General features: G+C 33.0%; 1 protein-coding gene across 1 annotated transcript; it reads right to left on the bottom strand.

Moving 5' to 3' along the window:
• Nucleotides 1–21,086: 21,086 nt before the first annotated feature.
• LOC128192632 (uncharacterized) lies at nt 21,087–22,118 on the bottom strand. The gene is made up of 3 exons (XM_052865469.1): nt 22,044–22,118; nt 21,316–21,454; nt 21,087–21,205 (listed from the first exon to the last, which is right to left on the bottom strand). The coding sequence occupies exons 1-3, from the start codon at nt 22,116–22,118 to the stop codon at nt 21,087–21,089; spliced, it is 333 nt and encodes a 110-aa protein (XP_052721429.1).
• Nucleotides 22,119–22,529: the final 411 nt, after the last annotated feature.

Raw genomic sequence — 22,529 nt, 5'->3', positions numbered from 1 at the left:
AATATGTGACAGAAAAGGTTTACATATTACATTAGAAGAAAAATCATTTATATTAGGAACCCCTAATTCAATTTATTTGGGTATAATTTTTCTTATAATCAAATCTTACAGATACAGGAAAAGATGTCTACAGGAAACTTATCAATCCATGAACTTGATTGATCTCAAAACCCATATAACTACTGTAAACGTGGAAATTTTGACGATGTGTTAATTTTGACTATGTTGGCGATTTTTATTTTCTCGTCAAAATTTCCACTCGCCAAACTTCACATCATATATATAGCGTATTAAGGTAGCTCCATACTCGTAAAATTCTCTGAGGAAAGTTGAAAAACCGAACTGATTTCGACTTAATAGACTTAAATGTCATCAATTGTTAGAAAAAATATGCATGTCATCGCACTTTTTGAGATGCCAGATAAACATAAACTAAGGCATATTTTAGCATTAGAAAAATGTATTTTGTTGTTGTTAAAAGTAAAATCTTGTAGGCAGAAATTTGTTTTTCTTGTTTAATTATAATGTCAACTTTATCAGAAAACTAAAATTACAAAAATATTTTAAAATTAATCGTTGGAATAAGAAAAACTATAGCATTTAGACATACAACTGAGAGAAAAGTCAGAAAAAGAGTTATTTCCCCTTTGCATAGATAAAATATATAAACATTTGGAAATTTAGTATAAAATTAAGTGCGAAAATATCTTGAACCTACCAATAATTCTAATTACATCCATGTGATTATATTCACATAAAATAAATAAAACTATCTTGCACAATTTTTAAAGAATTCAAAGTTTTACAAAAAAGTGTGACGTCACAGAACACTGGATCTACTTTAATACCAGAATTTTTTATCGGCATTATCCCGTTAGGACTAGATCAAAGTTAATGATTCCTTTATGTAAATAGCTATAAAAACACGTAATTAGCATTGAAAAAACCCATAAAATCTAATCAAGCATGTTTTAAATGCAATTATCACTCAATCGTCACAACATTCTATAATAACTTTGCGTGCGTAATTATCATGCCGTGTGTGACCAACTTTATTACCTCAGGCAATATCGTATAGTAAAACAAAATACAATGAACAATTTTATTCCATCAAATCTGTACATACTTTTTTTTCAATCAAAGTTAAATTTTATTAAAACCAACGCTTGTAAAAGAGTTCGCAAGAAAGATAACTCTAACCCTGGCATTATAAAAACATCAAAGATAGATAACTCTTGCTCTTATTAAAAAATTCGTCAAAATTATAACTCGCCAATTGTCTCTTACTATAAAATCGTCAAATTTTGAACTCGGCAATATAACCTCGTTTACAGTACACTTAAATACACTGCAACAAAACAAGGCAAATATAATAATTTCTTAAACCAATGAACTGACTGGCTTTTTCTCATGTACATGTAGATCCCGACCATTGACATATTTACATAAGGCACGATTTATATATACCTTGTCTGAATACAACAACTCGGCAGTAAATATTTTGATTACGCCTAATTATTAATAAAATATTTCTGACATGATACATGTATCCTCATAATTCCCCCACTCTCTCCCCCCACTCTCCATTTCCTACTGTTCCTCATTTTCTCTCCCTTAAATTTGTTAAAATTGATCCTGTCAACAGACTTTTCAATTGTGCTAAATATACTTACTTACTGCCCGTGACGCCTTTGGCGTATAGGGCAGTATCGAGGGCTCTCCATCCCTGTCTGTCACTGGCTAGCTTCTGGAGAGTGCCCCAGCTTCTCTGATGCTTTTTCATCTCGGCTTCCACTGTTCGCCGGCAGGTAACTTTTGGTCTCCCTCTCTTCCTTTTTCCTTCTGGTGTCCAGAAGAGGGCTGTCTTTATGATGGATTCAGGGTCCCTTCTGATTATGTGGCCAATCCAGGTCCATCGTCTCCTGGTGATGATGGTGGCCAAATCCTCCTGATCGCATCTGCTGAGAAGGTCCTGATTTGAGATGGTATTTGGCCAAAACACTTTTAGGATTCTTCTCAGGGTCTTGGTGTGGAAAGTTGACAGTTTGTTAAGGTCGTTCTCTGTCATTCTCCAGCACTCTGAACCGTACAAAAGAATTGGTATGATGCAGCTTTTGTACAGTTTGAGCTTTGTCCTGTTGGTATACTGGCTGGATTTCCACACAGCTTGCAAGTTCTTAAATGCTGCTCTGGCCTTGGCTAGTCTCTGCTGAATGTCCCTGTCTGCTCCACCATCTGTTGTGACAATACTCCCTAAATAAGTAAAGTTGTTTGTATATGGAAGGATGTAATTGTCCATTTTAATTCCTTGTGGGTTATTCACATTTAGGGTCATGACTTCAGTTTTCTTGGCATTGATCTTCAGTCCAATGTATCCAGCATACTCGTGGAGCCTATGTGTTTTGTCTTGGATGTGCTGATGGGAGTGGGAAAACAGGACAATATCATCGGCAAAGTCCAAGTCTTCAAGTGTTGTGAACGTTCCCCATCTAATGCCTCTTGGGATGTTTGATGTTGTGTTCCTCATGACCCAGTCGGTGGCTGTGATGAAGAGCGTTGATGACATTACACAACCTTGGCGAACTCCAGTTTTGACATCAAACTCGATGCTTGAGTTTCCAACTTTGCATCTGAAGTTGACGTAGAAACTCTTGATGATGTCTATAAGATGTTGGGGGATGCCGTACGAACGCACAATTCTCCAGAGACTGTTTCTATGAATGCTGTCGAAGGCCTTTTCAAAATCGATGAAGTTCAGATAAAGTTGTCGCTGCCATTCCGTACACTGTTCAATGATGTTTCTCAGTGTGAATATTTGGTCGATACATCCTCGTCCTGGTCTGAACCCTGCTTGTTCCTTCCGTAGTTTGACATCTACGGCTTTGGATATTCTTCTGATGATAATTTTAGCCATGATTTTACTTGGAATGGAGAAAAGTGTTATTCCACGCCAGTTATTACAGTCATTTAAATTTCCTTTTTTTGATTTTTTAATGATGACTCCGTGATTCCATTGATCTGGTATGGTCTTACTTTCCCAGATTTCTTTGCAGGTTGGTTGGAGGATGGTAGCTGTAAGGAGTGGGTCCGTTTTGAATAGCTCAGCATTTAAATTGGCACTCCCAGGAGATTTCCCATTTTTAAAACACTGTATGGCCGATGTAATTTCTGGAACGTCTGGTGGATTGGTGTTGATATTCAACTCTGATTCGGGTTCACTGATTTCAGGTTCATGAATCGGAGGTGGTCTGTTTAAGATCTCCTTAAAATGTTCTGTCCACTGTTCCACCATTTCATTCTCTGATGTTATCAGCTTTCCTTGTTTGTCTTTGATGGGAAGGTTTGGTGATGGTCTGTTTTTCCCACATATTACTTTTGTTATTTTGTATAGATTTCCTTGTTCCCCTTTGTTGGCTGCCTCTTCTGCTTTTGTTGCTAAGGCATCTATGTATGCTCTTCTATCTGTACGTACAGCTTTTTATGCTAAATATACTTACATGTATATATATATTGTATGATATATTGTATGTGCAAATGAAATTAATATCATAAAACTTTTTGCCATCAAAAAAAAAAATTTAAAAAAAATTAGTAATTTAGTGAATTTTACTTACTTTTTACAATCAGTTTATTAAATTGTTAAAAGAAAGATGTAAACATAAACAATAAAATGCTTTCTTTGATGGTCCATGCGGGTTATGAGGGCAGCGATCTTTAAAGAAAAAAAATTACAGTTAGCGGGTCATGTAATTTTTCTGCAATGTCGCCACCTTCATATCTAGCATGAATCACCAATGAAAGCATTTTATTGTTTGCAACGTTCAATTTACTCTGAAAACACTTGTGCGCAAGAGCAAAAATATAAACAGCATCACGCGGTTTGAATATATTGATTATTGTAAGGTTAAATGAAAAGTTGAAACTTACATAACCAATTTGATATGTACTTAAGAAAAATAATAATAAATCGTTTAATCATATATCATCGTTAAAACTGTTTTATCTCTACAAATTTTCTGGCGCTTCATTATTAGTCGCAAATTTGAACTAAATAACATGTTAGTAAGACTGTCCATGTATGTTCCATATCCCTGACTAAGAGCGTATTTAATGTTTGTATGTTTCACATCTTAAAGTAAAAGTGTATATATTGGCTTAAAAGCGACAATACACAAATACTTCATTCAAATAAACATCAATATGAATATAAATATAAGCATTTAATGCTTATTTTTGGATTTCGTCGGTTGTAATAGCACACCAAGGCATACAAATTATTTGTACCGCGTTAACACGCATCCAATTTGTCTACACAACATTGGTGTGTTAAAGGACTGACTACATCCAAAAATAAGCACTTAAAGCTTAAATAAAATTGGTAGACCTAAATATTTGAAATGATATGTGAAATGTTCTTTTTGTGTTTTGATGTTTACTATTTTGGAATAGTAGAAGTTTTGAACACCAAAAGCCCGAAAGAAAAATGATATAGTTAGGAGCATTGTCACGATTTTGGCCAAATTCTAATTTTCTGTTTTTATCATTTACAACGCTCTAAAAAGGCATTTCTAATGATCAATTTAAATTTGAGAATAAGTCGTAGAGTTATAAGCAAGATACAAGGCTCACAATTCTTTGCCATGTAAACAAGACTCGTGCCGTATTTTAGTTAACACAGGTTCAATATATCGGTAAAAAATCTTCTTCAAGCTGACTTGTCTATTTTCTTATTTATTTTAAGCATATATAAACAGTTCTTAACACTTAAGGGGCATGGTCACGATTTTGGTCAAACATTATTTTTACGATTTTAATGTTTACAATGCTTTCGTAAGGCATTTTTAATAGGAAACGAAAATTAAAGTGTGATTCGTTGAGTTATAAGCGAGTTACAGAGCTTGCAATTCTTAGCTATGTAAACAAAGCATTTGTTTACTTTTTGAATGTTGAAGTGAAAATTTCAGTTTTAGACCTAAAATAAATGTGTTAAACGTTGAAAACTGTTTATTTATGCTTAAAATTACTAAGAAGATAGACAAATAAGCTTGAAAAAGGTTTTTACCGGTATATTTAACCTATGTAAACAAAACGGGACACGAGCTTTGTTTACATGACATAGAATTGTGAGTCCTGTATCTTGCTTATAACTCTACGACTGACTCTCAAATTTCATTTGATCATTACAAATGCATTCCTTAAGCATTGTAAATAATAAAAACAGTAAAATAAAATTTGACAAAAATCGTGACCATGCCCCTTTAGGTCTTAAACTCGAATTTTCACTTCCACGTTTAAAATGTAAACAAAAGCTTTGTTCACATAGCTTAATAAATCGATTATAACTCCCAAAATGACACTCAGATTTTGGTTGCTTAGAAAAAATGTCTTACTGAAGCATTGTAAACATTAGAGTTGGAAAAATGATTGTTTGACCAAAATCGTGACCATACCCCTTAAAAAATTAGTAATGTTTTTGACGTTCAATGTTTTCTTACTGGGAAATGAACAGTAACAAAAGATTGAAAACATATACGAGACCTCTTAATCCTGATCAATTTAAGACACAATCCGTTTTAAAATGCAGAAAAATGGCACAAAATATTAAGTATAGAATAAAGTTGGGGTATATTAATAAACTGTACAAGCTTCGTCATGACGTTATGTGTAGACGTTACCGTCTGCTTTTAAACTTAGGTTTAGATATTAACAATACCTGTAATGAAACTTGACACACAACAACACAAGATAAGTTGGTGAATAAATTGATGTGGTAGTTAGTATTTTCATAAAAATACAGACGGCGACACTGCCTACGTATTTTTAATTGACCTTATATTCTACGTCGGATAAAAAATACACAAAAATAATCCACAAAAGTGCGATTTCCTAGTACACATAATGAACATACAATCAGGAAATAAGTCTGAACATGCGTAAAAGTAAGTATAAGTAAGGTTGTGTGTGAACGGGTATTATGGTCACTAGCTTGGACACATAGGTTTTCTCTGGGCACCCCGGCTTCCTTACACATTAACGACCCCATCGCTAACGCCGCTAACATCCGTGCCAACGAAATTTATAAATATAAGTTGTTAAATTTGGTTATTAATTGTTGTTAGATAAATAAACTTCAGTTTTTAAAAGGAAAAATAAATATGTTGATTTTATAGATCAAAACTGAATAAGCACAATTTCAGTTGTTGTTTCTCTGTCATCCCTAAGGGACTTAGAACCAATTTGAGCTCAAAATTTGAATTTTTTTTTTTTCAGTTTTAATGTCTATTTTGGTTAATATGGGTACTAGTATTGTTGATGATTTGTCAAATTTTGAAAGTCAAATATTGAGTTTTGTATAATGTGTGATATTGGTATAAGTTTCAATAAAATTTAGATTTCGTTTGTTAATTATACGCCACAAGTCATTTTGTCAAAGAAATGGTAATGTCATTACTTTACATTATTGAAAACAAATATGACTCGAGCTTTGTATAAATAACAATGAACTCTTTAGTATCTCGCTTGTAACTTGACTTCTAACATTCAAATTTTGTTCAGTTATTAAAAATGCACAATGTGACCATTTTATATTTAAAAGACAAACAAAATCAAAGTACTGAAGTACTGAAAGCCGGGCTCTTTTGGTGTGTCTTTATGCAGACTGAAAAAATCTCTCCCTCTCTCTCTCTCTCTCTCTCTCTCAATCTCTCTCTCTCTCTCTCTCTCTCTCTCTCTCTCTCTCTCTCTCTCTCTCTCTCTCTCTCTCATGCTTTTAATGTCGGCAAAGCATCAGAGAACGACCAAATTTTGTAAGCGGCTAGCAACAAAATTTAAGTCTGTCTATAAAAGTTAAAAAGTTCAAGAGTTGCTGCCTTGAATTTTGCAACAAGTATTATATATTCAATCCCCGTGTCTTCATCGTGCAGCAAAGTAGTTCATGGAAATTCGTGCGCATTGTATGTGTTCAAATGCATAGTAATGTTTTAAAAACACGTTATTAATAAGAAAACTAAAAAAGATAGACAATTCATTCGAAATTTAAAAGAAGAAACAAAATGCCAACACTTTTGACAAAACGTGGCTCTTTGTGTAACTATTTGGTATAGCGGAAGCTTTACCTTGACGCTGTTTGGTTTTTTTTGTTTATTTGAGCTATTTATAGTAACATTGGCGATTGGCCTGCCTATAGCCAGGACTGTGCTTTCAGCAGAGCCCGGCTAAAAATTGTGTTTCTTTAAGGGGGCTGCGTGGTCAACAAATTATCTACCAGATCTTCATAAAATTTTAAGACATGATTTGTTTAACTTTAAACTATTATTTGATAAAGAAAAAAAAACTAAATATTTTACCTTTTAAATTTGATTATTTTTCTGTATTTTTAGTCCCCTACCGGTTTCACCTGGTTTCACGTCTGTCTGTCCCACTTTTTTCTTTATGCATTAGAGGAATGATATGAAATTTGCTGAACAGCTTCAAAATGTCAAACTACAAATCAAATTTACACATTTTAGCGTCTTGTTGATATATTTTCCAAAAATTGATTATTTATATTCCAATTTTTAATGTTCGGGTTCGTTATCGGGTTCGGTGTGTATTGAAGAAACGAGGAAAGTATGTAGTCAGTAATAATATCGTGCATTATTTGTACCATTCCTTTTATTGTTTCTAACAAACAAATAAGTAAAATAGTGTCATGCATTGTGTTGTAAAAATCGACAGGGTTTTTTGTATTATAACAATCGGGTTCGTTATCGGGTTGGTCTATTGATTCTAGGTACAGAAGACGGTAAGAAATGATATTTTGCATAACAGTGCATTGTTTTCACAAATTTCTACCAGCAAATACTTAATGGACTTGGCGAAATAACAGGAGATAAAAAAAAGAGTATTATTTTAGACATTTTTTAAAAATTTTATTTCTATATCAAGTATGTAGTTTGAATTTCCACTGTTCTTTTTCTCTGATTAAAGCATTATATCTCGTTTATAATAGTTTTGAAATAGATGTATGCTTTGAAGATTTCATAGAATAATACAAACCATTAGGGGACGTATTGCTTATCCAATACTCTCAGAATGCTTGTTTAATAGAGCTCTTCTTATAAAGGAGTTTATGCAGTCTATACATGGCCATGCTCATCGAGATCTCTTTAATTTTATATTTTAACTTTATCTTGAAAACTACAGAGTCCATCAATACCATAATTGAATGGAAGCATCTCTAGGATAAAAGGAATCTGATTTGTCAAATTTATGAACATATCCTGCTTAGGCCATCTATGCAAGAAATTTAAATTTTCAAAAATCCCCTCTCTACTCGTAAACATCTGCGGAAAGAAATAAACTTAATTGATGATGTTCATAAAGCCCGCTACCGAACATTCATGACCCTGGGTCAGAGGTTGAGATCCTAGAGCGTGATTAATTAAATAATCTTACAAGAGCTTCTTCTCTACTCCAATATCTTTTTGAGAAAAAATGGATGTTTGATTTTCTTGATGTTCTTGAAACCCTCTACGTAAATTGTTAAATTCATGGCCCCTGGGCCAGAGGTTCAGGCTCTCAGGCAGGACCAATATGGCCACTTCATAAAACTGTAAAATCTTAATACAAAAATGTCTTCCGTACTTTCATTTTACTGCCAATAGCCTAGGGGTTTAAATACTTAAATCGGGGGTAACAGTCAGAGGAGTCTTAGATTAGGGTTGAGACTATAATATGAAGTTAGAACTTCCGTCCATCTGCGGGCCATAGTACTCAGGTGACCGTCAAGGTTGTGGGAGATACTGACAATAAATATTAGATGAATTGCATGTTATTGAACTTCAACCGATTAATGACAAACTTCCTCCTACAATTGTGCATGCGTTTACAAACATACAAAAAACTTGAAATTTACGCACAAACGTGTTCAATTTTGGACTGATCTGTGGTTAACCTGATTTTGTAACTCAGACAGTCTGTAAGACATTCATTTTATTACATGTACCTCAATATTCATCAGACAATATTTATAACTGATGTTGACGCTTTCCTTGCCACTGACTTTCTCAAACTCACGTGCAGATCGAGTCGCCATTTTACAGTTTTACATGTATATAAACAAACCAATCATTTCCTCATTTTATGTCGATGATTTTCAGTACAGATTTATTATAAGCAAATAAGTGAAGATATATGCCGTAGAACGTCTAATGGATTTAAAGGCGTGTCAACCCGAATATTAATTTTCCCATGGATTTTACTTTTTGCAGCAAGCTTTTTATGAAGAAGAATAGTCTGTTCAGCTCAAGCGATTATTTCATACATATGGTATATTATAAACGGTAACGTAAAATGTATTTGTTCACGAAACAGTTTCTGACGAATTTCGTTACAATAAACTGAATAACGTTATTTGATGAGCGAAGTACAATCTGCTCGTCCGTACTTTAAGAGAACTTTTCTTTTTCTCCACTAACTTTATTTACACATGTACGTAAACGTCGCCCCATTTGTTAAAAAAAAAAACTCTGTATGTGATTTTTCAACTTCCGAGTACAACTTTATAAGTTTTCTTTCTCCGAAATTCTTCACGTGTTAGTATCATGTTGAGAACATGTATTTGATAAATGGGCGGGTCTATATAAATACGCCAATCAGAATCTTTGTTGCGAATCGCGCTTTAAAATACACACCGATTAGAAAAAGTCATCACTCAACGCAATGCTTCATCGGCCGTAGCGTATACAATCGTTTTAGATTTGTGATAATGGTAAAAAATAAAGGAAACGAAGGCTCGAAAAGAGATTAGTCCTCTACTTTAGATCCTTTAAAAATATAATTTGTCAGTAGCATAATTTTCATTCAAGTTAATGAAAATAAAGAACCACGTTCAAGTTTGTTGAATTGCTTGCTGTTTTTTGCTCGGCATTTCCTCTCAAGGTGTTCGATATTTACGAAAAACGGGGTTTAATCCTTACCCTTTCCAAAGTAAAATTATTGCTGCAACAATGCCGCAATATTGCGGCAATATTGCAGCAACACATTTTTGTTACCAGAAACCAGATTTTAAGACTAGTGAAATGTTGCCGCTAGCTGCAACAACTTCTGGTAACATTTTGGCAATACTGCTGGAGTGTTGCCGCTAGTGGCAATAACTTCTGGCAACATTCTGGCAATACTATTAGAGTTATTTCTGTAAAAAATTATATTAACATGCACCTAGAATATTGCCACTAGCTGCAACGACTTCTGGTAATATTCTGGCTACACTCAGTATCATACTGCCAGAAATAATTTTCTGGTAACATCTACATGTATTTGATAATTTAAATCATGAACTAATTTATACATAATATATATTATTCGATCTGGCAATACTGCTAGGCATCATATTTGATTTCTGCTTTAATTAAAATTTGCCAGAAGTTTACCACAAACTTGTCTTTTTCCTCTGATTAATTATGCTTACCGAGCTTGCAAAAGCTTTAGCAGAATTTAGACTTATGAAATTTTACACATTCAGCACAAGTCTAAAACTGGTATATAATTGCATGAATTGCTTTTGTATACATGCCCCCCCCCCCCCCCCCAAAAAAAAAAAATTAATAATAAATAATTAATAAGTCGAAAAAATTAAATCTAATAAATATTTTATGATTAAAGTCTTATTCTAAGAAAGTCTCAATTAAAAAAATCCAGTGATATTCTCTTCAATGGCATATAACTGTCATGCATGGTTAATTACGATGTTTCACTATAAAAGACAGTTTGAATCACCCCCCCCCCCCCCCAACTCATGTTTTACGTGAATACCCACCTGTCTGTTCTTTTGTAACGGTATGTTCTTTTTTATTAAGTTTAAATATCAGTCTACTTAGATTTGAGTATCTAAACTGCTCGATGCATGCTGAATTAAGAATTTTCGTATGCTGTTTGTTTCCACTTTTACTTTCGTTTCAATGTTAAGTTATGCGCGCGCTGATTGGTCGATCAAATCGCTAGCCGCCAATTTTCACATTCGAAGCTGCCATGTTGTCTGCCATCGAGCCTCCTGCCATCACTGGAGATGGTGAAATGAATGAAATACGGGAATTATCTGTAAACAAGGTTAAAAAAAACCCACTGTTAACGGAGTGTTTATCTGTAAAAAAAAATCAACGGCTGAACTGAGGACGAATCTGAGTGAACGAATCGAGTGTTGACATCCCCTGCACCATCTGCATGAGCACGTTTTTGAAAAAGTAAGTTTAGCAATAAAAATATATTCATTGAATGGCAGTTTAAACATGTTTGTTATAAGAAAATAAACCGAAAGACTGCGATCTACCATTATACCATTACCAATGGGTTCAACACTGTTTGAGAAGCATGCGCGGATCTAGAATTTTATTCGGGGGGGGGGGGGGGTCCGACGGTTATTTGAGTTTGCCAGGGGAAGGGGTCCGAGGCATATTTTTGGTAATTTTATAATGTAATTTAAAAAAAATTGAAGGGGATTTGCTTAAAATATGAAAACAATTGCCAATGTGCTTATGTATGAAATCCATTTATCTTCCCAGTAGGTCTGCCCTGTGTTACACAGACCTGAAGAAAACCATGAAAAAAGCTGTTACCTTACTGATTAAATGAATGGTGCAACTTGCAACCAAAAAAGAATGATGGCATAATTTGTTTAAGATTATGAAGAGGAACATATACACAACAGTGCTGAATTCCAATGTGGATATTGTTGTGATATTCTGATACCTGTTTTTGTGATTGTTTATGTGTGAAATCAGAATGCCCACGAGACTGTCAAAAAAAGGACATTTGGAATGCCTAGGACGAATGCCTTGATCAATCGTAATACAGCAAGTGGTTGTGCAGGACTTGTAAACAATATGGTTTGAGCTTTGCTTGCGGTAAACAGTGAACTTTTGTCCATATCCGTCTGTGCGCGTTGTGTCAATCCGTCTGTGCGCTTTGTGTCAATCAAACTGCAATACATGTTATTCTGCAGCACCAAATTGTCACTGATTAGCCAAGTACTTTTAGTTAAGTTTCATCATGATTTGTTCATCATATTTGTGTTTATTGTATTTATAAAATGTGTTAAATTAAAGATTATAAATTTAAACTGGTGTCCTTTATAAGCATGTTGAAATTCCAGTTTCAGGTCTCTAATATTATACATTATATTTTTAATTCAATACTTATTTTGTGCATGTCACATTGAATAAAATAATTTTTTTACTTCTTTAATATTGTGTAATCACAAACTTTTTTTTATTTTTTATTTTTGAAAAGTCCAAATTTAATGTAATGCAAAATGTTAGCCTTGTTGTAACCTTTTTGCATCTTTAAAAAAATAAAACTGTAATGGCAATTAAAGATTTTTTTTTCATTTTGGTTGTAGATTAATATAATATACATGACTGATTTACTGTATACATTTATTATTTATAAATATTGCATATATTGTACCATTGATGCCAGAGCACAGAAAATGCATTGAACAAATATTTCTGCAATGTCATTTTTCTTATGCAAATGTATTGCCAGAAAGGTGTTGTCGCAACAATGTGTTGCAGCAAAACTTTTGCGGCAACATCTTTCTGGCAAAATTGCCGCAATCTCATTTGCATACGAAAAACGCTACTGCAGCAACATTGCCGCAATGTATTGCCAGAAAGGTGTTGTTGCGGCAACATCTTTCTGGCAATATTGCCGCAATCTCATTTGCATACGAAAAACGCTACTGCAGCAACATTGCCGCAATGTATTGCCAGAAAGGTGTTGTCGCAACAATATGTTGCGGCAAAACTTTTGCGGCAACATCTTTCTGGCAATATTGCCGCAATCTCATTTGCATACGAAAAACGCTACTGCAGCAACATTGCCGCAATGTGTTGCCAGAATGTTGCTGCAGTATTGCTGCAATAATGCCAGAATGTGTTGCCAGAAGGTCAATATTTGGGTAAGGGTACGTAAACCAAACATGAGCAAATCAAAATGTTTGATTATATTACGACTAATGTTGTTTAATGTAAATGAATACCTAGCAATACAAAATAGGTATATTTGATAAACGTTTTCTTCAGAATGCTTAGTTCGCCTCGTCGTCCTTCAAAATGTTGTTCAATTGAACTTCACAATTTAGTTTGACTTAACAGAACTTTCCTAAAAGTCAATTTTTAAGAAACCAAAAATAAAGAAAATGTAAATTTAAAAATCATACGGAGGAACTGAATATTGTGTAATTCAAATTAAAATGATCTCAATTTTAATAGAAATGTAAATATCAATCATTTAATACTTGTTCTCAAAAAACAAGCAATATATTTTGACAACAAGGAATATTAAGGGAGTGGGGCTACCAAAAAGATTTTGTCCATTCGATTTTTAAGAGAACCAGAACGTGTGTGGCGTATTGGCACTTGCAGCAATGAATACATTATACAGACTGTGTTATTATTCTACTGTACCTATATAGTATTTTCATGTTTTATTATGGCATACTCTAAAACCATTGGTCTGGCCTTAAAGTTGGCCTGGCCCCAAATATTTACCTGGCCTTCAAAAAATGTTGACCTCAAATTACAAAATATCTTTTTTCTCATTTATTGATTTCTTTCATAAATTAAAAATTCAACCTATTTAATGTTTAAAGAATAATCATATGAAAAAATATATATGACAAGTGACCAATTTTTCAAGTTTGATTGATATAATCCATGTCTAAACACACAGAAAATACCTATGACACGTATGTACAGCATTGCTCTTACTGTTGTTAAGGAGTAAATTATGCCAATACCAAAGCGATTAACTTTAAAACTTAGAATCCCCCCCCCCCCAATCTCCCAAGTACAACATCATTTACCCGATTGGTAAACATTTGTAAACTGGTACATAGCATTAAATTGTTATTACTGTTTAATGCACTTTAAAATTTGCAGTTTGTTTACATTACCTGTCAACACCGAGCAAGCCCAAATTTCCCTCCCGAGCAGAAATTCGATATCAATCTTTTCTGTCGCTAATCTGCTATATTGGGGTCAGATTCATTGCCTATTCTGTCATTTTACATTTCAAACGGTCTAATTTAATTAATGGCATTTGTGAATGACTGCAACATTGCATCCTCTGATAACTTGACTTAGCGATGGTCATTATTCATCACCTCCTGATTAGAGTAGAGTTCCATGCATGTATTGCTTGTATATTTAGGAAAGAATTTTTCTTCTATGGGGAATTGTCATTATCAGAATTTGAACAAAGCAAAACATTTTATGACCTTTGGTGTTGGTTAGAACAAATTTTGGCCCACTTCAATTATTTTTTTTCTCAAACAAGTTGTTGGTAAAAGAGTGAAATAGATTTTGTCTGATCCTGAGAGCAGTTTGATCTAAATACATTGCAAACACATGCCATGGTTATACAATGGCAGGGCAAAAATCACATTCTTAAGTTCTTAAGAATTTAAAACAGACTTAATAAAAATCTATTAGAATGGATTACTCGACATACCTGTAGTCATAAATATACATTGTTAGTACTATATTTTCAACTGTAATTTTTATTTTTAAAAGACTTTCACTATAATACACTAAAGCCACCAAGTAGAATGTTTAATGTGCATTGACAATAAATCAATAAAAAGTCAATAAAATCATCAAATATGTTAAAATATAAAAATAAATTTGAGACCAAAAGTTTCTGTAGAGGCCAAATTTGAGGCTATGCGATTTTTTGAGACCAGGCCAGGTTTTAGAGTATGCCGTTTTATTAATTACCCATAAAATGATACATGGTTTAGACAAATAGCAGTTGTCACTACGAGAGAAAAGCAAGTTACCCTTAAAATCAACACACCGGTGGTAACAGATACGCTGAAGTATACTAGAAAAATATATAAAAAGGAGTACTGCCTGCATAATAAATAACGAGAAAAGCAACACTTATGACCAAAAATAAACATGACTACACTAATGAACTTATACAAAAACAACTTTCCTTATCTATGTTATCATTACATTCAAGTAGATGACATGTGGTGATAACGAACACGAACAGTCTTCAAAATTAGAAGTTAAACGGTAAATCACAAACAGGAGCTGAGCAAACACGGTCTTATTAAATCAAAGTACTGACAGGAGTTGATTTTATCGATTATCATTTATTGTCTTGCATGGCAATTAGTTTCTAGTCTGTATTTGAATTACGCACATTTTATAATATGGATTTTTAGACTTTTCTGACAAGAATTTCGAGAAACCCCATATGAATCATGTTGTGTAATAATTAAAGATGGATTTTAAACTATGTATTAGTAATAGAAAAAGTTCTAAAAATTGTCTGGATCCAAGCACTATTGATATCGAACTCTAGTCTCGTTCAACCAGGCTGTCTCTGTTAATAGCCTTTCTGCTTGTCGAAGATTTGCGTAGACAGCCGAACACTCTGGCGAAGGAATACATGAGACTACAAAAATATCTAACTTGTTCGTATTATATAAAATCTGACTATTTTCAAAGTGTTTATAGATAAGTTTCCTTGAAAAACAATGCTTTAGCATACATTACATCGAATTTTTCTATTATTTTCAAGAACTAAGTCTTGTCAGCGGTGGTGATTTGTGCTTAGGTCCAAACATTGTGTTACATTAAAAGTTTAAAATTTATCAATTTAAACTTAACTATAACAGTTTTAAAACTGTTATAGTTAAGTTTAAATTGATAAATTTTAAACTTTTAATGTAACAATTGTTTCACTTTCGGTTTGCCAGAGTGACTGCATAGGAGAGTTGATTAAAATCAACTCCTAAAAATTAGGGATAGGATCGGATCAGGTATTTCTGCTGACCGGTCACGACCGCCATGTCCTTTTTGTCGTAATCGGGAAAAGAGTTAATATTCAGTATAAAAGTAATAAATCCTCGAAATTGGAAATATTTATACAAAGACAATTCATAAATATTCTACGTTAAGGCGCGTCATTTGGAGATGCCTACGAGAAACACATCACTGCTCAATCAATTAGTCCAGTTCATTTGTCTACTATTTTTATATCAAATGTACCTTTGCTAATCAAATTTATGCACTTAGAATTTGTACAAAACGAAGTAATGTGTAAGAAATGTAGAGAAAATCATATTTAAACACATTTTCGTTTCACATTTCACAATTTAAGTATTGATGCTACATTCCGGATTGATTTCATACTGAAGTTTTTGTTACGGAAAATTTTCGAAGGACAGGCAGTAACTAAAGCGGTCTAAAGATATGTTATATTTTAAAAATATTCAGAATTTTGCAGAATTTAAGAGTGAATGCTGCATCAATCTTTTCTTTCCTGGATCTTAAAGTACATATGTTTTCTATCTAAAACATAATTTTGTATAGATAATATATATACTCTTAATAATTGTATACCTTTTGTAATTCATTTTTTTAATAACAAATCAAAAGTTTGTTTGGGTTACACGTAAATCATTGTAAAATTTAAATAATTGGTAAATTAATGCTTAATATTCATATTTGATATAACATTTCATAACTTCAAAAATGTACTTGTACTGCATTCCTGCATAGCAAAATTTAAACGAAACGTCACGCAAATAAGGTTTAAATTTGTGTAAAATTATCTAAAAGTTATGTCCTATGCTACAATATGTGTAAGACAATAAATCAAAACTTAAAATTTGTTTAAGTGTTATCAACACATCTGCTAATATTTCAAAAACTTATAAGTACGAAATCCCGTCATTTGAAGTATTTTATCAAGTACATCAATCAATAAGAGAAATGTATAAAATTAAATATTCTATCCATGCACAGATAAAGGAAATTTCTTTGCAGAGGTAAGTCTCCAATTATTTTCGAAGTTGAACGAAGTTGAATCGCCATATCATAAAAACTAGGTCTTAAAATTCATTTTTATTTCAAGTCCTAGGCCATCTATTATCAAGTATTGGTATTGCTTGATACCCGGGTCTTTCCAATATTTCCATTTGTTTATTTTATTTATTCACAGAATGTTGACCGCCATCGTTTTCGTCGTTAGTTTTGTGGTGTATGGAATAGAGGGAGGAACAACAGAAAATGTCAATGTGTGCTATAGATTTATTTTCCTTTTTTAAACACAGATTAAATGCTAATTTTTTTTTTAAATATATACTATTACTTTAAGTTTATTTATCTTCGTCCATAACGTGGTTTGTGGCTACTAGTTTACAATGGGACAATATTTTCAAACCTTAACTATTATAATTTTACTTCTGAGCTTACAATTTTATGTCAAGGGTGTTAAACTGGAATGCCATATCAAGAAGTACGATTTGGACGGTGATTCAATGGTCACGAAAGAAGAATTCCTTACAGTTACCCAAGACTTCAAGGAGATGGACACAAATATCTTATTTCAGCGTTTGGACAAAAATGGTTTATTTAAAGTTTTTTAAACCAGATTTTATCACTTTTGTGTGTTAGAAACATTCCTATAAGAATACATAATATAAATTTTACAAAATCATGAAACGTTTAGATGAAACGAAAATAGCTTGAGATACTTATACTTCTTTATTACTCTATAAAAATTATCACTGAAAATTAAAACATAGAAGTAGCGTTTTCATACTTCACATGCCTTTGTGTATAGTAGTAAAAGAATGCAAGTTTGATCCGCGGTAAATGCTTGGTTTGGATTAAATTTTTCATGTGGTCTCCTGAGCAAGAAAGTTAATAAATATTGTAAAATCACTTGAATTAGACACACCTGGTTCGAAATAAATGAAAAGCTACTTTATTTTTTGTTCTATGTATCATCTATATGAGAATTGCAAATTATTTGTATAAGAGTGAGAGCCTTATAAGTTGTTAAAACGCGTATTCAAACCCACAGTATATCGTACGTACAATACTACGTGTTCAAACAAAGGGTGTCACAATGGTTTTTCGATAACGAATTCTCATGTTAGTTACTTCTTTTGAAACTTGTGTCATTTAATACTACGTATAATATTTAACAAGAAACCATTTTTTTCTTCATTTTGAATATAAAAACATATCCTATCTTTACAAGGATATGCCTTGGTCAGAGTATTGAACTCAGTAATTAATCACATGCTGATAATATAAAATGTAAATTATGTGTGAAATATCAATGAAAAAATAGTACTTGATTCTAACTTATTTAAATTGATGTATTTTTAGAGATTTAAACTTAAAAGTAAATTATATAATTTGTTTAGGTGACCAGACAATAGAAACAGAGGAGTTCAAAGACGTGGATCCAAGTATCATAAAGACCGGGATTTTTAACCATTGCAGACGTCTCCGTTGTAGAGCTTTTTGTTTTAGTATTATTTGGTAGACCTGAGTAGAATAACTGACCTGAAATAAAGAATAACTGCACTTAACGCCGGATTTTTTTTTGTCTTTTTCGGTCGCTTCTGGTGCGTCTATTTCTAAACCTCATATCACTTTTGTTTATTATATTAAAACGTCTTGTCAATGTCCAACATAAATTAAGGTATAAGACTGTGATACAATAAACTAATTCTGTGTTGTTGGGGAAAAAGATTGAAAAAAAAAGAGATCTGACTTCTTTAATCATGATCAATTGTGAGAGAATAAGACACAATGTCGTATAGAATCGTTCTAAAATATAGGGAAAGGACACAGGGTATTAAGTACGGAATAAAGTTTAAGTTATATGGATAAACTTTGCTCGTCAGGACATTATGTGTAGACGGTACCGTTGTGATAATTCATGCTGCTTTTAAAACCAGATTTAAATTGTAACAACATCTTTCCATCTAATGCAATGACACTAGAGTACGTATATGTTAGTGTTATTTATTATTTTCATGAAAAATATATGACAGACAGCGACATTTGGGCCAGGCTAGGCCAGGTTTTAGAGTATGCCTTTTAAAGGACGTTTGATCCTGCGATCATAAGTTTTTAATTTTGCTAAAAGTATTTTTTTTTAAATCTACACACATAAATTTTCTAAAATTCAAAACAAAATTTTGGGGTCTATATGCCCCTTTCGGTGCTACGATATATTTGATATGACCGTCCTGCATTGAAAGTGTAAATTGCACATAAATTGCTTTACCCTCTAATTTTTTATCGGAGTGAACCCTAGCATCAAATATAAATTAATATCATTTAAAATAAATAAAATTAAAATTAACATAAAGAAAAAGTTTGCAATTTTTTACTTAATTGATATTTTGACCTTTTGGCACTGACAAAACGCCATTTTTTAGCTATCAAACGATGCAACATGCGATGAAATTATTTAAAAGTCTCAAACTTTTTCTCAAATTATGATCAGAGCAGGGATGACCGCACACTCTTGTCTACTACAAGAATCCTTAAAATTGTAGTCATTATATTTGAGGTTTGACTTATTTTGTTGACTCAAGGGTTGATTTGACATGTAGATTTACATCTGCATCTACGGAGGCCCATGATATGGTTGAGTCAGCCGACATTTTTAAACAAAACTGCTTGTTGGTTGTACTTAAGCCAACATGCATTGGGATTTTTCTTTGCCCCTAGTCTAATGGTTTAGATCTATTTTAGAATGCCTTGGATGTCTGCTGGATGTCTCGTTAAATAGATGCTAGCAAAGACAATGAACGCACCCGTCTAAGCTTCAAGAGATGTGATTTTCTTTGGGTTAGTTTTAGGGGTCATAACTAACTGACCATCTAAAATGTCGAATTTATGTCGGTCTGTCTTGTCAGTGTCTGGGTCAGACTGTATTAGCTTAGATAGGTCAATATAAACCTTTGCCAAGATTTTTTTTTTCATGGGCTGTGCAACATGGGTGCCTTAGCAACGTGAAACACTTATGAGGGATGTAGGATTCTGATAAACAGAGAAGATAGGTGACAAATTATAACCAATAGTTGAGGATAGAGTGTGAGGTAATGGATATGATAACTCGATCCCACTTGAAACAGTACCTAAGGTTAATGAAAAAGGCATTGAAACTGCAGGTGGATTGATGTTTTGGTGGGTAACCAAAAATTTAACAAAAGAATGCCTAATTTTGGAAAATTTTGCTACATTTGGAAAAGGACGCTGACTATTGCGCAGGATAAAGATGTTACAATAGCCGATGACCACCGAAATCTGATAACTTGATCGAGTTGAGGGGGATGCCCTTCATATTTTTTGAGATTTTTGAATCTTCAAAATAAATCTGTCCCTGCGTAGTTCGACAGCTGTTCCGAGTTATTAATAAAAAAGGCAATGTTCTGTTCTTGTATGCATACTTTTCCAACAAAATGGCATGTAGGTCTTTGTATTCATTACTTTTAGATCTTTTGGCAACATTTTTGGCTAGCTTCTGGCAGAAACAAGCCAGTTCAAGAAATGTTTACATTCTTATCCTCAAAGATGGCCGCGCAAAGTCGTATTATTTTTAATGCAACTTCATTAATTTTCTCCAAAATTGTTTTGGAGCGATTCTGCAATTTTCTGCTACATACTGGCTTGATGGGAGACATTTTAACTGTGGTGAAGGCCTATCCCTAGACACAGTTAGATTATTCTAACCAAGCAGAGTGTAGTGAAATTAATATCATTATTATAGACTTAAAGCTTGGTTATATAAATATCAACAATACAGGGTGTCGTTGTATCTAATTCGTAAATGTCCGATATCATATGCAATGTCAACCCGTGGACGTGGAAGTCTAGTCTCTTATAATGAATGATGTTGTATATAACAGTAAACTTAGTAGTCTTATTTTAAATATAGGCCTTAAAAGCCATTTGATTCATTACGGAGGTGTTTATTTGACGTTCAACCAATGTGCATCATATGAGCTTATCGAATATGTATATTGCCATGATACATATTTTTATGTTATTGGTTGGGTGTAAATACAAAACTGTAAGTATTTTTAACTATCCAGAATAGCATTATGACAATACATTATCCACATTATTGTCTGGTAATAAATGTGTAATTGCTTCCACAACCGCTATTGAACATTAAAAAAAAAAACCTTTTTGCTGGATCATCATAGTAAAAAAAAAAAGAAAAAGAATTTTTCCAACACAGTTTTAATTCCAAAATACAGTCATCGAAATATTTTAGTTTTATCCAATATGAATGCATACTGCCCAGCACCGACGACGCTGACAGTGATCAAGAATTCCGACATCCCCCAGACTTGGAGTTACATGAGTAAACTCCTCAATATTGATTGCCTGGTCACCTATAAAAAATCAGAATTGTTATTAAAATGAACCAAATTAAATAATTTTTGCATTCAATAGACCCCCAATTCAGAAAATAACGGATTTTCACTTAAAGTACTTTGCTTACCATTCGTATCCAAATGTTCATACAAAGTCTTAGGATCCATTTTTGTGAAGCCTGCGGTCGCTCTCAGAAACTCTTCCGGAGAAATATTCTCATTGCCGTCCATATCATAGGTAGCAAAATGACATGGGATTTGAACGTCCTAAATAATAAGATAAACCCAGATACAGTTTTTGATGCAAATTCTACATCGATAATGGGCCTTTAACATCTATTAAAAGATTGAATTGTTTTCAGTCAATTATGAATTATGTACTAGGTATCATTGCTCAGGTGTCACTACAGTATGAATTTTACTTGATATTCTTATCTTAACCTTGCACCTTTCGATACCAATTGTAATTGGAAACGAACTTTTGGATTAATTCCTCTTGACATCTTTTAAAACAACACTTACTATATTACATAGTAGCTAAAAACCCCAGAAAAAACAGCATGGTGAGACAGTTACACATGTGCTTGAAAATCAAACCTGGTCCCTTTCACCCCCTCCGGACACATCACGCATCAGACATTTAAATGATATCGTATTATTACAAAACTGGGAGGCTTATTAGACATCCAACACGTTATTTTGAATCTTCAGGGACTTTTCATTACATATACATTCAACATAGCCTATCTGTTAGTAAAGAATGTGTTAACAAATTACAACAACAAACGAATTAACAAAAATAGGATTTAAAAAATCCCATTATTTCTAATGTGTTGAGTTAAATTCAAATATTTACATTTTCTTTACTTGTCGGTTTTCCAGCAACTCCGCACACCACGAAACTCACAACAAAAAATATTGGCACCAACATTCTAAACAAAATTAATAAAATGTTATTGTTCAACTCCGTTATCAATCAATAAAGATATCATGTTCATGATATATAATTATTCATGATGAGATTATTACAGTTAAAATTTTTGGAATACCGAGACAAATATCAAAGGAATGAGTTCACGCAAAACTTGTTCGAACCCCCAAAGGGAAAACATACTAAGAAGTAATGTACACCTACCTCAGTGTCGAATTATTCTATGACAAACATGAAATTATACTCCTATTTTATATGTTTCTGTTGGTAATCAACTGCACCTGTACCAATTGCAAATGACAATATCTGAGAAAATTCAAATAAATGTGGCGAAAGAAGAGTTAAAAAATACTTATCTACAGGAAATCAGTTAACAGTATTCTTGCTTTTTTGCTTTATGAGGAGCGTAAC

The sequence above is a fragment of the Crassostrea angulata genome, chromosome 7 (genome assembly GCF_025612915.1).
Source record: "Crassostrea angulata isolate pt1a10 chromosome 7, ASM2561291v2, whole genome shotgun sequence".
In the NCBI taxonomy this organism is placed as follows: domain Eukaryota; kingdom Metazoa; phylum Mollusca; class Bivalvia; order Ostreida; family Ostreidae; genus Magallana; species Magallana angulata.
This window is presented reverse-complemented; position numbering and strand designations above follow the sequence as displayed.

Bases quoted from the DNA above. Each gene is read 5' to 3' on its own strand.
- LOC128192632 (XM_052865469.1), bottom strand. From the start codon at position 22,118: ATGTTGGTGCCAATATTTTTTGTTGTGAGTTTCGTGGTGTGCGGAGTT. The intron at 21,455-22,043 runs GTAAATATTTGA...CTTATTATTTAG, and splicing joins AACCGACAAGTAAAGAAAAT to GACGTTCAAATCCCATGTCA. The intron at 21,206-21,315 runs GTAAGCAAAGTA...GATTTTTTATAG, and splicing joins TGAACATTTGGATACGAATG to GTGACCAGGCAATCAATATT.